Raw genomic sequence first — 14,478 nt, 5'->3', positions numbered from 1 at the left:
CATGATCAAGTTGAACAACAGAGGACTCAGGGAATCTCCCTGTCTTATCCCATTGCCAGCTTCAATTGGGTCAGTGAGTTCTTCATCTACTTTTACTTTTATTGTGTTGTTCTGGTAGATATTTTCGATCGTTTTAGTTATTCCTAGAGGTACCTCTCTTGCGTACAATAAATGGATAACGTCCTTTAATTTGACCCTGTCAAATGCCTTCTTAAGGTCCACGAAACATAGGTGTACCGGTTTGTTGTATTCTAACGTTTTTTCTTGAATCTGCCTCATTATAAATATAGCGTCGGTGCATGATCTTCCCGACCTAAAACCTTGTTGTTCTTCTGCTAATGTTATAATTTTATTCAGTTTGTTTGTTATTACTTTGGTCGTTAATTTTAGTGTTGTGTTTAATAAATTAATTCCTCTGTAATTATCCGGGTCAAATTTTTCTCCCTTTTTGAAGAGGGGTATTAGGATGCTTGATCTCTATTCTTGTTGTATTCTATTTTGTTCTATTATTTTTTGGGTTAGTTTTAATAATTGTTTGGTCAGGTCTTGTCCTCCATACTTTAGGAGTTCATTCGATATTCTGTCCTCTCCTGGTGATTTTCTATTTTTTAATTTCCTTAATGCTTCCGTTGCCTCTGCTTCTTCAATATTTATTCCTTCGTTTGTTGTCACTTCAGGTGTTGGTCGTTCGTTATCGTTATCTTTAGCGAAAATAGTCTGCCCAAGTTTCCTTCTGAATGTGTTTCGTTTTTATTAGTTCGTTCATCTCTTTTCTTTGTCCTCTGATCATTCTCCATATTTCCTTTTGTGTTCCGTAGAAGTCATGTTCCATCTGTTTTGAGAAACTCTCCCAGTGTTCTTTTTTTATTTGTCTGACTTAAGTGTTTGTTTCGTTTCTAATTCTTTTATAGTGGTTGTATGCCTGTTGTGTTTGTTGTGTTCTGTATTGTAAAAAGACTTTCTTCTTTTCTTCACATTTTATCTTCACTTCCTCTCGAAACCATGGGGTTTTCTTTTTTGATATATTGGTATTCGTTACTTTCCTCTCTCCAAGTGATTCTGTTGCTGCGTTAATTATGTTACTTTTGAGTTTTTCCCAGCTTTCCTCGATGTTGTCGTTTTCTAGTATTTCAGTATCAGCAATCTTCTCTGATATTCTTTTTCTATATAAGTAGGGGAACATGGGTAACAATGAGACACGGGGAACAATGAGACACCTGTATTTCTGACTACCTATGCGACTTTTTCGTCAACATTTTGGCATGCGCACTTTAGCTTTTATGTAAGGACCACAAGGTTTCTGTTTGTAGGCATCCCACGTGTTTAGTTTCGTTCCGACCGGCAGTGAGTGTTAATATTTGACCAATTCTTTTTTTGATAAAGATAGGTATTTTTGAATTTTTAACGAAAAACCTGTTTTCTTTCATTTTTTGGCGAATGGATAATATGCAGAGCCTTATTGTTTGATAATTAGGGATATTTTTTCATTGAATCGATTAAAGGTTAAGTTGAAATTAATATTTTTTGTTGTAAAGGTCGTTTGGGTAACAATGAGACATTGCTTGTTGGGTAACAATGAGACATGTTGCATTGTACCCCATAATGTAGATTATTTTATATCTTAATTTTAAATTAATTTTTTTGGTCTTTTTTTTGAAAAAAAAAATGCCGCGAAATCCTCCTAGGAAATTCGACAAAGGAACAATTGCGTACAGCTGTAGATGCTGGATCCAGCATCAAAAGAATAGCTAAGGAAAATAACTTAGAAGTTTTAGACATTGGCAAGAGAATTGAGTTACTATTATAACTTTTTCTCCGCATTCAACGAACAAGTTCCAACCTCTGGATTTAAAAGTCTTTCAAGCCATTTAGTTTGGCTTAGAACGCTGCCAAAAAGACATAAAAATGATTTTGCCATGTCCTATTAACTATGGCACAACAAAACGACAAAACGCTTTTTATTCATTTGAAATTAAGTTCAACTTAAATATTCAGTAAAATTAATGTTTACGTTTTTCTTATATTATAATAAGGTTTAGTTTGTTTATTTCTGAAAGGCAGAAAAATTAATGTTTTTGTTTTTTTTTTATTTTATTATTATTGGATCACGTTTTGCTCAGTTCTAATATTCAGTAAAATTAATGTTTATCTACGTTTTTCTTATATTATTATTAGTTTTAGCTCATGCTGGTGTTTTATAATAAATAATTAAACATTTGACATATTTTTTTCATTATTTTTCTAATGTTTTGCATAAAAAATTGCACTTTTCAAATAGTGTCTCATTGTACCTCCGCTATGGGTAACAATGAGACAAATGACATTTTGATAGCATATTTTCTGTATTTACATTATTTATCATTTTTTGCATTATATTCTATTCAAAATTATTTGGAAATACTTATACCATCGTGTAAAACTCAAAAAATAAATATTATTTAGCATAGTTTTTAAAATACTAAGCTCCAAAAAAAAAGTGTCTCATTGTTACCCATGTTCCCCTACTCCGTGGATTCCGTACTTAGTCCTTCAACTTTGATTTTTGTTTGTGTTGGTGCCGCTCTCTTAGGTGTGAAGCATTTCATGGTGATTCTAATTTTACATAATACTAGGCTGTGGTCACTACCTACATCTGCTGAGTTGAGGCATCTTACGTCAATTATTTTTGATGGATGTATATCTCTGTTAGTTACAACATAATCTATCATAGATCTTTGTCCACGGGCATTATTGAATGTATATTTGTGTTGGTCTTTGTGGTCAAAAAAGGTGTTGTTTATTCGAAGTTCGAATATTAATTCGAAGGCCAAATTGACAAACGTGGTTGAGATAAGAGAATACAATACCATAATTAGTATTACATTCTTTCACGGTTTTTGCTGTACATTTTAAAGAACCGCTTGGATTGACATGAAATTTGGCATACGCATAGCTAACACGTCAAAGAAAAAAAGTGATATTGTGTCGATGTGTGCTTTTGCCCTGGGGGTGACTTTCACCCCCTCTTTGCGGGTGAAAAAATATATGTCCAAAATAAGACCGGAAATGGATAAACTTACTAATTTTAAGTAACTTTTGTTCTATAGAGCTTTTTCGACAAGTCAACAGTTTTCGAGTTATTTGCGAGCGAATATGTTCATTTTTCAACAAAATAACCACGTTTTTAAACGGTTTTTCGCAAATAACTAAAAAAATAAGCATTAGGTCGAAAAAAATATTCTTAGCAAAAATATAGCCTGTAAAAAAGTAAAAAAAAATGGTATACGCTTGAGGTCTCTGGACCTCGTAGAACCAGAGTTATAGCCAATGAAAAATATGTTCATATTCGCCAAATTTCGAAAGGAATATTTCAACGTGAAATATTCAAAAAATGAAGCACTTTTTGGGAAAAACTCATTATAACTTTTTTAAAGTGTTTAAAAAAGGCTTTATTTCTGTTTTTATAAAAAAAAGTCTATAAGCAAATTCTATTCTGTAGCATCAAATGTAAGCAAGTTACGCTCAAAATAAAGTTGGTTCCTTTTGTTTTGGCAATAAAAAATCAGGAAGATTACCCCCTAATTAACAACTTAAATGAAATTAATCGTTACCGATTCACAAATTATTTTAATTATGTTGTGTTTATATGATCTGTAAGTTTAATCGACTCAAAGTGCTTATTTTTGAAAAAATTTGGTTTTAAAATAAAATTTTTAAAAATTTTAATTTGGAAAAAAATGGTTTTTTTCAAAAAACTTAAAAATTGTTAGAGATATCAAAAATCTCAAAAAACAAAAAAAGTCAGCATTGCCTTTCTGAATATCTTTTATTTTGTTGTTTTTCTGTAAGACAAAAACTGATTAAGATTTGGTGTTTCTAAATTTGCATACACTCGTGGTCAGTGACTAGTACAAGCCCTTTTAACTACAGCCCTTTCAAAAATAAGGACTTTGAACCGATGAAACTTACAGATCATATAAACAATACATATAGTGCAGTCACTGAAGGTGGATATGAGCTATTACCTCTTATTTCGTTGAAACTCCATCGATTTGCATGAAAATTGGTGAGTGGTTAGAGGATATCTCAAGCAATAAAGGTGACATGGTGCCAACTTGCTCTTTTACTGGGGGTGGATGCCACCCCTCCTCGGAAGTGAAAATTATTTTATTAGAAAATCCCTACAATTCGATAGAGGGACAAATTATAAGCAAAATATGTTATATAAAGTTATTAAAATAAATAAAAACTTTTTGAGTTATTAAAGATCAAAGATTTAAAATTTTCGTGAGAAAAATGCACGTTTTTAACCGATTTTTCATAAATATCACAAAAACTATAGGTTTTTACGAAAAACTTATTATCATCAAAATTGAGGCTAATAAAAAATTAAATAAACTCCTTACTAGAAAATCCTTTCAATGTTAACTAAAAGTGAGTTATAGGTAGTTGAATGTATATTTCTTTAGTCGAGTACCCAAATCTAAGTATTCAAGCTTAAATACCGGGAAAATTATGCATTTTATAACATAAACTTATTAAACATTTGTCAAAGTTCTTAGAAATATTTATCAAATAAGCCCTCGAGCAAGATGATAGCATAAAATTTGTGCACCAAAAATTTTTCAAAATTTATCTTATAAATTTTTTTCCAAAAAATGTTAGTGTTTTTTGTAAATAACTCCGTTAATTTTTAAAATATCAGGTTCACCTAAAAACTAATTAAAATTGATTTCAAGAGCTATTAAAAAACGTCAAATTTAGTCTTTGAAACAAAATTGAAATTTTAAACGTTTCTATCTCGGTTATTTTTTACTCTACGGAGATAGTAAAATGGGTAAAGTATTTGGAATAGAAAAAATTAAAATTTAGTTTTAAAACATTTTTTAGGTACCTATATTGAGTATTTTTGGAGTTATTATCAAAAGAAAATGAAAAGTACGATCATTTTAAAAAGTCTGATTTTTTAAATTATATCTTTTTTTTTTCAAAAATATCCATTCTAAACCGGTCAAAATTGTTGAAATCATTAACTATATTATCCTAAAGAAATTTTTGTGAGGAATACTACAAATTTTAATTTTTGTGGAAATGGCGTATGTTTTATTTTTCAATTTTTCCTAAAAAAATCGAAAGGGTTTTCTAATTTTCATCATAACTTGTTTAATTTTGATGCTATCAACTTCTGCTGGAGCTCATTTGATAGGTATTCTGAAGTGCTTTAACAAGTACTTAACAAGTATATTCTATAAAATGCATCTTTTTCCCGTTATGTAGGCTTGAATACTTAGATTTGAGTACTCGTCGAAAAAAATATACATTCAATTACCCATAACTCATTTTGAAATAACATTAATTTAGTTTTTTAAGTAGGGAGTGTATTAATTTTTTTATTATCTTTAATTTTGGCAATTATAACTTTTTTACAAAAGGTTATAGTTTGTGAGTAATACGTGAGAAACAGCTTTAAAACATGCATTTTTTTAAGAAAAAATAAAATTTTTGATATTTAATAACTCAAAAAGTATTGATTTATGTTAATAACTTTATATAACAAAGTTTGGTTAGAAGTTTCCCCTCTATCATTTCTGGTATTATTTTTAATAAAAAAAATTTCACCCCCGAGAAGGGGTGGCATCCACCCCCAGGGTAAAAGCGCAGGTTGACATCATGTCACCTTTGTTCCTTGAAGTATCTTCTAACTACTCACCAATTTTCATGAAAATCGATGAAGGTTTGACGAAATCGGAGGTGAAAACCTTCAGTGACTCCACTAATACACGAGTAAAGAAACTTGTGAAGTGGTAACGATTAAGTTCATTTGAGAGAAGGAAGTGATTTTCCCGATTTTTTTACCAAAAAAACGGGACTAACTTTATTTTGAGCATAACTTGTTTACTTTTGATGCTAGAAATACTTTTTATCAAACAAAAATGAAGATTTTTGAAACAGTTTAAATAAGTTGTAATACGTTTTTCCCAAAAAGTGCTTTATTTTTTGGTTATTTCACGTTAAAGTATTCCATTCGGAATTTGACGAATATGAAACTATTTTTCATTAGCTATAACTCTGCTACTACTTGGTATAGAGATCTAATATATACATCATTTTTTTCCATGTTTTACGGGCTATATTTTTGCTGAGAATGTTTTTTTCGAAAAAATACTTACTTTTTGAGTGATTTGCGAAAAATCGTCTAACAGCGTGGTTATTTTGTTGAAAAATGAACATATTCACTCGCAAATAACTCGAAAAGTATTGACTTAGTGAAAAAACTCTATAGAACAAAAGTTACTTAAAATTAGTCAATTTATCCAGTTCCGGAATTACTTTGTACGTATATTTTTTCACCCCCGAGAAGGGGCGAAATACACCCCCAGGGCAAAAGCACACATCGGCACAATATCACTTTTTTTCTTTAACTTGTTAGCTATGTGTGAGCCAAATTTAATGTCAATCCAAAGGGTTCTTTAAAATTTAGAGGTTTTGCAATATTTTACCGTTAAAGAACGTACTAAATTATTATTACCGCATTTACTTCAGTGGTAGAGACACCATAAATTAAATATATGACACGAGAACAGTGAAAAAAAAAAATAAATAACTTTTATAAGAATAAGCCGAATCTTTCCCACCATATTTTTACGAGCCTAAAAACTTTAAGTTTTTAATTTTAAATTTATTCGTTTCCGTAGTTTAATTGAATCCTACAAAAAAACGCACTACGTGGTTGCATCCAAAATTTTCGTTTGTCTCTTTTTTCACTGATTACAGTTACGTAAAGTCTTGTTAAATATGAAAATAAAAATAAGGAGAAGCCAATTTATATTTTCTTTAAGTTAAAAACCTTTAAATGGTAACGATATAAAATGAAGAAGAAGCAATCAAGAAAATGGATAATGTTAAGGCTTGGCGTAAATCGGACAGTACTGATACTTTTCAAGTCAGATTAGTTTTGCTTCTTCCTGATACAATCTAGAGAAAAACGTAGAAATTAAATTAGCTAATTAGACCCCCAGAACTTGGGCCGTTGAAGACCAAACAGGAATCCTGTAAATCAACAGAGAAAATATAGCAGTGACATAGAGATTAATCAACGCCAGGAACTTGTCTACCAAACCCATGAAGAAACGGAAGAATAACCTAATATACTCGAGGGTGAAATAAGACTGGCAATCAGTAAACTCAAGTATAACAAAGCACAGAAGTTATTATTGAGAATCAATAGAGAAGATATAGCATAAACATGGAGATTATATTGCCAGTATTTATATAAAGATGATCAACAAAAGGAACTTGTTCACCAAACTCCTCAAGAAATTAAAGAAGAACATAATATACTCGAGAATAAAATGATCAGTAAAATCAATAATAACAAAGCACCAGGTCCAGATATGACCTTAAGAGCAACAGAAGAAACCGGAATAAAATAGCTTCACTGTAATAATACCCCAAGAGCAAACTGGATTTACCAAAAGTAGTGTACCTACTCGAAAACATATTCTGAATACAAGATAAAAATTAGAGAAAGACCTAGGGAATTCAATATCTCATTATATATTTGATTTATAGATTATCGCAAAGCGTTTGGCAGGGTCAAATTTCAGGTACACTTATGGCAGATGCTAAAGGAAATAGACGTAGATATTTGCCAGTATTTGGTTTGATTATGGAGGTTTTACTGTAAAAGAACACTTTGTCTTTGCAAAGAAACTAAAATCGTCAGCATGTGATTACTATAATTGATTCATTTCGATAGTTTCTATAGGTTTCTCACTGATATATTTTTAGTAGATTATGTGTAGATATCAACAAAAATATATCTTTGATTTAAGACAAATCCAATGCAGAAAGACCGGTCATATAAAGGTTCATTTTTTTATTTTCCTTTTGCGAATCTGTGCATTTAAGTATCATTCGCATGTTTCTGACAATTATTGTAAAGTTTGTTTTGAGGTCAACTATATCAATATAATTACAAATATTTAATTGTAGGTAATACTTACGCTGAGGTAAAAGTTCTATTCAAAACAAAACGCATTGTCATTTTGAAATGCGAATGCACTGGCCACTGATAAATTCAAGTTCAACGAATGCACTGACTATAGATAAATAATATAGTACATTACAATATGGACTGACGCACTGACTGGTACTGACGAAGTAAAGTTGGTATACATTTGATATGCATTAATGTTTGCTAAAAGCATTCCACCAAATAGCAATTTTTGTTATTAGAATAATGTGATTTTGATTATAATATAATCAACGTTAATTATGACTTATTAACTATATTGATAAGAGATAGATAGTGTGTCCCTGCCAGTTTTAAAATAGACCCACGTTTTCCTAGTTTTCACACGTGGACGTTATCTACGAGATTTTAAAATAATTACAATGTTTTGAAATTATGCTGCTGCAGTGATACGGTCGACATCTAGCGTAGGTGTATCTACCGTATAAAAAAGGACAAAATATCCCTGTTGATTGGAATGTTGGATACATTAGCTCAATATACAAGAAAGGGGATAAACGCATATGCTCTAATTATAGAGGAATAACTGTTACCAGCTCAGTAGGGAGGTTGTACGGTCGAATAATAAAAGAAAGAATAGAATCAGAATACGAAGACATGGAAGAACAAAGTAGATTTCGTGCAGGAAGATCGTGCACTGATATTCGTTCTGCAGCAGGTAATAGAAAAACGCAAGGCAAGGAATCTATCCACCCACCTATTGTTTGTAAATTTAGAGAAGACATACGATACGGTACCTTTGAAAAAACTGTTTCAAACATTGACGAAAGTAGGTCTTAGTAGAGAGTATCTGGATGCTATCGCAAATAGATACAAAAGTGCAAGGAGTGTCGTTAAAGAAAGAAAGTTTATATCTGAATCATTTTCAATAACAAAGGCGCTTAAACAAGGATGTTATTTGTCTCCGACCTTTTTTAAAATATACAGTCGAACCGGCTTATTAGAATACCGGTTATAGGAATATCCCGGTTTAAGGAATAGAATTTTGAAGTGACGAAACGTTTCTACTAGCACTCAATGATCGGTTATTAAAATATCCCGGTTATAGGAATACTTTTGCTTGGCAAGAAGGCTATTCCAATAAGCAGGTTCGACTGTATATTCAATCATCGCTAGAGCAGTGGAGGAAACAAGTGACGAGTAGACATAGGCGGTGGTATATGTCTAACAACGTTGTTTTTCGCAGATGATCAGGTAGTCGTAGGGACTGATGAGGAAAACATGGACTACATGTTTAGAAAACTAAAGAAAGAGTATGAAAAATGGGGCCTCAATATGAATATGTCAAAGACAGAGTATCTTAAAATTGGGAATGATGAAGAAGATCCAGATTTAGAAATTAAAACCACAGAAACATGTAAGGAATATAAATATCCCGGATCTATAATATCAAAAGCAGGCACTACCAAAAGAGACGTCGAAAACAGAACGCAGCAGGGCAAAAAAGCGGTAAACATTCTAAGCTCTCTATTATGGTCTAAAGATATAAGACAAAAACGAAATTGACAATCTATCGTACTTTGGTACCTTGGTAGAAGCTATTATGACTTATGGGCCAGAAGTTTGGCAGATCATGAAAAAAGATAGAAAAAGAATAGAAGTAGTAGAAATGGATTATCTAAGGAAAGCGTGTGGTATATCCAAAAAAGATCACATCAGGAATGAAGATATTAGAAGTACGACAAATACTGTTAGTCGGAGATAGACAAGCGGATTTTGTGCGTGATAAGTAATATGGAAACACTATACGGGAATATGTTGAATTAGTTGTGTACATGACTTTCACCAACTACCGGAAACCAGAGTTGGGGCCGAGGGTAGTTATAAGGGGTCAAAATCGCGGATTTTATAATTTTTTTTATGACGCTCATGATCGAGATAGTGCACCAAAATTTGGGAATAAGTAGGTCATGACGTAACTAAGTAAAATCTCTAGGGGCGAAACGCTGCGTGGCCGACAAAGGGGTGAGGGTAGGGGTGAATATAAAAAATATAAAGGGTTTTTTTGCGACGTTCGTGATTGAGATAGTGGACCAAAATTTGGGAATAAGTAGATCATGACATTATTAAGTAAAATCCCCAGAGCCGGAAACCAGAGTTGGGGGTGAGGGTAGTTATAAGGGGTCAAAATCGCCGTTTTTATTATTTTTTTTTGTGACCCTCATGATCGAGAGAGTGCACCAAAATTTGGGAATAAGTAGGTCATGACGTAACTAAGTAAAATCTCCAGGCGTGGCACGCTGCGTGGCCGACAAAGGGGTGTGGCAGGGGTGAATTAAAAAAAATATAAGGGTTTTTTTGCGGTGTTCGTGATTGAGAGAGTATACCAAAATTTGGGAATAAGTAGACCATGACATAACTAAGTAAAATTTGGAAATAAGTAGGTCATGAGGTAACTAAATACAATATCCAGGGGTGGAACGCTGCGTGGCCGATAAAGGGGTGGGGGTAGGTGTGAATATAAAAAATATAAGGGGTTTTTTGCGACCTGCTAGATTGTCATAGTGCATCAAAATTTGGGAATAAGTAGACCATGACTTAGCTAAGTAAAATCCCCAGAGCCGGAAACCAGAGTTGGAGATGAGGGTAATTTTAAGGGGTCAAAATCGCAGTGTGTATTATTTATTTTGTGACCCGGCACAACATTTGTCCCCCACGGAGCGTTCCGCCCCTGGAGATTTTACTTAGTAATGTCATAATCTACTTATTCCCAAATTTTGGTGCACTATCTCGATGACGAACGGCAAAAAAACCCCCATATATTTTTATACTCACCCCTGCCTACCACCCCTTTGTACCCCAAGCAGCGTTCCGCCCCTGAAGATTTTACTTAGTTACGTCATAACCTACTTACTCCCAAATTTTGGTGCACTATCTCCATCATGAGCGCCACAAAAAAAAATAATAAAAACCGCGACTTTTACCCCTTATAACTATTACCCCAAAAAACCCCTTACATTTTTTTATATTCACCCCTGCCCCACCCCTTTGTCGGCCACGCAGCTTTCCACTCCTGGAGATTTTACCTAGTTACGTCATGACCTACTTATTCCCAAATTTTGGCGCGCTATCTCGATCATGAACGTCACAAAAAAAAATAATAAAAAACGGAACTTTGATTCCTTATAACTACCTTCCTTCCCCACTCTGGTTTCCGGCTCTGGGGATTTTAATTATTTATGTCATGGTCTACTTATACCCAAATTTTGGTGCACTATCTCAATCACGAACGTCGCAAAAACTCCTGATATTTTTTATATTCACACCTACCCCCACCCCTTTGTCGGCCACGCAGCGTTGATCCCCTAGAGTTTTTACTTAGGTACGTCATGACCTACTTATTACCAAATTTTGGTGCACTATCTCAATCATGAGCGTCATAAAAAAAATAATAAATTCCGCGACTTTGACCCCTTATAACTACCCTCGGCCCCAACTCTGGTTTCCGGCCGTTGGTGAAAGTCATGTACACAACTAATTCAACATATCCCCGTATAGTTTTTCCATATTACTTATCATGCACAAAATCCGCTCCCAGCTCTTAGACTATGTATATTCCAGTGTAGATAGAATTGAAACGAGACAACTAGTGTGGTATGATCACGTGAAACGAATGAATTAAGATAGATTAACTTTTATTTTATTTATTTTTTAATATTTCCAGGGGAAGAATATTTTCCTAACCCGAGAAACAAATAAAACAAAAATTATAAAAAAGCCATTGAATAAAAAAGAAATAAATATTTTTTATTTTTATTTATTTATAGGTACAGATATAATTACTCGTACACAGTGCGTCCATAAAGTATCGCAAAAATTCATTATTAACTAAATAAACAAAATTATTAGAAATTACCGAAACAGGTCGACTTTTGATTTTAATTTATGATATTTGGCATATATATCATACTAGTGACGTCATCCGTCTGGGCGTGATGACGTAATTATTTTTTAAAGGAGAATAGGGGTCGTGTGCTAGCTCATTTGAAAGGCAATTCAAATCTCTAGTCAATAATATAAACATTAACATAATTTTTTATACAGGGTGTTCTATTTTTTTATATTAAATTAATTGACTACCTAGGAGTCAAAATAATTATTAAAAGATCACAAAAAATAGGTCCACAAACATGCTTAATTGAACTAGAAGATGAAGAAGAAAAAGCAACAGTCCTAAGAAACAAATACAAACTTAAGGATGCTTACCACGAGAAAATCTGGATAATAGAGGATCTCACAAAATGAGAAAGAGAGAAAATGAAAGCTTTAAGAGATAAAGCAAGAGAGATGAGGGAAAATATAGGATACAATAAAATCACAGTAGATGGTAAGGAATGGAGATGGAGTTATAAAGAAGAAAAAGTAGTGGAAATAGCGAGTTCAGAAAACTACCAGAGCTGCATACAAGGAACCAAGGAGGGGGCATGCAACGAACAGGGAAAAAAGAATTTCTAAATAAGTTAGACAATGTTAATAAATGTTTAGTTTTAAGTAGTAATAAGAATAGGATTAGGAGTAGAAATGATAAATACTGTATTAATAATATTACTGGTGATGGGAATATAGGTATTAAGTATAACAACAATATGGGCAATATGATGGGTGAAGGAAATATTGGGAATGGGTATATAAATAGTAATGAAGGTAGGGAAAAATTAAATATAAGTATTATAAATAAACACAGTAACGAAACAAATAGCAGATATAATGATAATACAAAAACCAGGGAGCATGAAATCAACGATAATAGTAGTAATGGAGAAGAAGAAAACGGTTATGAGGAAATACATCGTAACGAGCCAAATCATATAGGAATAGCGACATGGAATTTGACATCTCTGACAGGCAAGGAAATAGAAGCTACAGAAGAAATGGAAAAAATGGATGTACAAATATTGGGAATAAGCGAAACAAAAAAGATAGGCAGAGGACATATAAATATCAACGAGAAATATAGCCTATACTATTCCGGAGTACTGCAGGGACAAAGAGCAAAAGAAGGAGTTGGTATAATAGTGAATAAAAGAATAGAATCAAGGATAACAAATTACGAAGCAGTATCATCTAGAATAATTACAGCCCAAATAGAACTAAAAGATAAGATAGGGATAATACAAATATACGGACCAACAGAAGGTAGTGAAGAAGAGGCTATGATAGAATTCTACAACGAACTCCAATATACATTAGATAAGTTAAGAGAGACAGGAGAAAAAATAATAATTTTAGGAGATTGGAACTCTAGAGTAGGTAAGGACGTTAATATGGGATTAGAATGTATTGGACAATATGGGGAAGAAATATTAAATTATAGAAATGGAATTAAAATGCTAGAATTCTGCCAAACGAATGACCTGATAATAGGAAACACATTCAGTGAACAAACCATTGAAGATAAATATACATTTGTGGCTGAAGAGAGAAATGCAACGAGCTTAATCGACTATATAGTATATACGAGAAATTTGGAACAAAAAATACAAAATATCTTAACGTAAAAAGAACCGGAGCTGTCCACACAACACAGGCTTGTCACTGCAAAACTGAAGGATGAAAAAATAGAGGGGGTGGAAAGAAAAGAGTACAAGAAAGTAAAAGTAAACAAACTAAAGATAGAACGTGTGAACACTTTACAAGAAGGAAACCAATCAAAGATTGAGGCAGATAGAGTGCCATAAAGAAACATGGACAATGGAAGAAAGATGGAAAACTTACAGGGAAGTATTAAAGAAAACATCAGCTGAAGTATGTGGAATCAAAAAATGTAATAATCAATTGAAAAGGACAAGATGGTGGAATAAAGAAGTGAAAACAGAAATAAAAAAGAAGAAAATGGCATGGAAAAAATACATCGAAGCGGGATTAGAAGAAGATAAAGAAGAATATTACAAGCAGAGACGATTGGTAAAAAAGACAGTCACACAAGCAAAAGCAAAATCATGGAAAGGATTTGGAGAAAAACTATAAGAAGGATATATAACAAATAATAGAAACTTTTGGACGACAATACGACACATGAAGGGGGGAAAACGAAAGGAGATAAATGCAGTAAGAGATAGATCAATGCAAATTCAAATAAACCCGGAACAAATAGCTACGGTATGGAAAGAATATTATGAGCAAAAATTTGATACCGAAGTAACACAGGTTGACAATGCAATAAATGAAGGCCAAGAAAACACAGAGAGAGACCAAATAAGTAGAGAAGAAGTAATATAAGGAATATCAAACATAAAAATAGACAAGGTGGGAGGAGATGATGAAATTGAACCGGAAATGATAAAATACATGGGAGAAGAGGGAATAAACTGGCTATGGACAATATATAAAGAGGCGTGGGAAAAACAAGCAATCCCTAGAGACTGACAAAATAATATAATTGTACCAATATACAAAAAAGGAGAACATATAAACTGCGAAAACTACAGAGCAATATGTCTGTCATCGGTATGCTTTAAAATGCA

General features: G+C 32.7%; 1 protein-coding gene across 1 annotated transcript in view; it reads right to left on the bottom strand.

Annotated features, from left to right (window-relative positions):
* Positions 1–8,168, bottom strand: part of LOC126883100 (medium-chain acyl-CoA ligase ACSF2, mitochondrial-like) — a 131,853-nt gene extending 123,685 nt beyond the window's left edge. Inside the window, exon 1 of the mRNA XM_050648342.1 lies at positions 7,986–8,168. Within this exon, the coding sequence (XP_050504299.1) occupies positions 7,986–8,026 (41 nt within the window). The 5' untranslated portion in view covers positions 8,027–8,168. The remainder of the gene's footprint in view (positions 1–7,985) is intronic.
* Between the last annotated feature and the right edge of the window lie 6,310 nt (positions 8,169–14,478).

The sequence above is a fragment of the Diabrotica virgifera genome, chromosome 4, assembly GCF_917563875.1.
Source record: "Diabrotica virgifera virgifera chromosome 4, PGI_DIABVI_V3a".
NCBI lineage: Eukaryota > Metazoa > Arthropoda > Insecta > Coleoptera > Chrysomelidae > Diabrotica > Diabrotica virgifera.
Note: the sequence above shows the minus strand (reverse complement) of the source record. Positions and strands in the feature narration are given on the sequence as shown.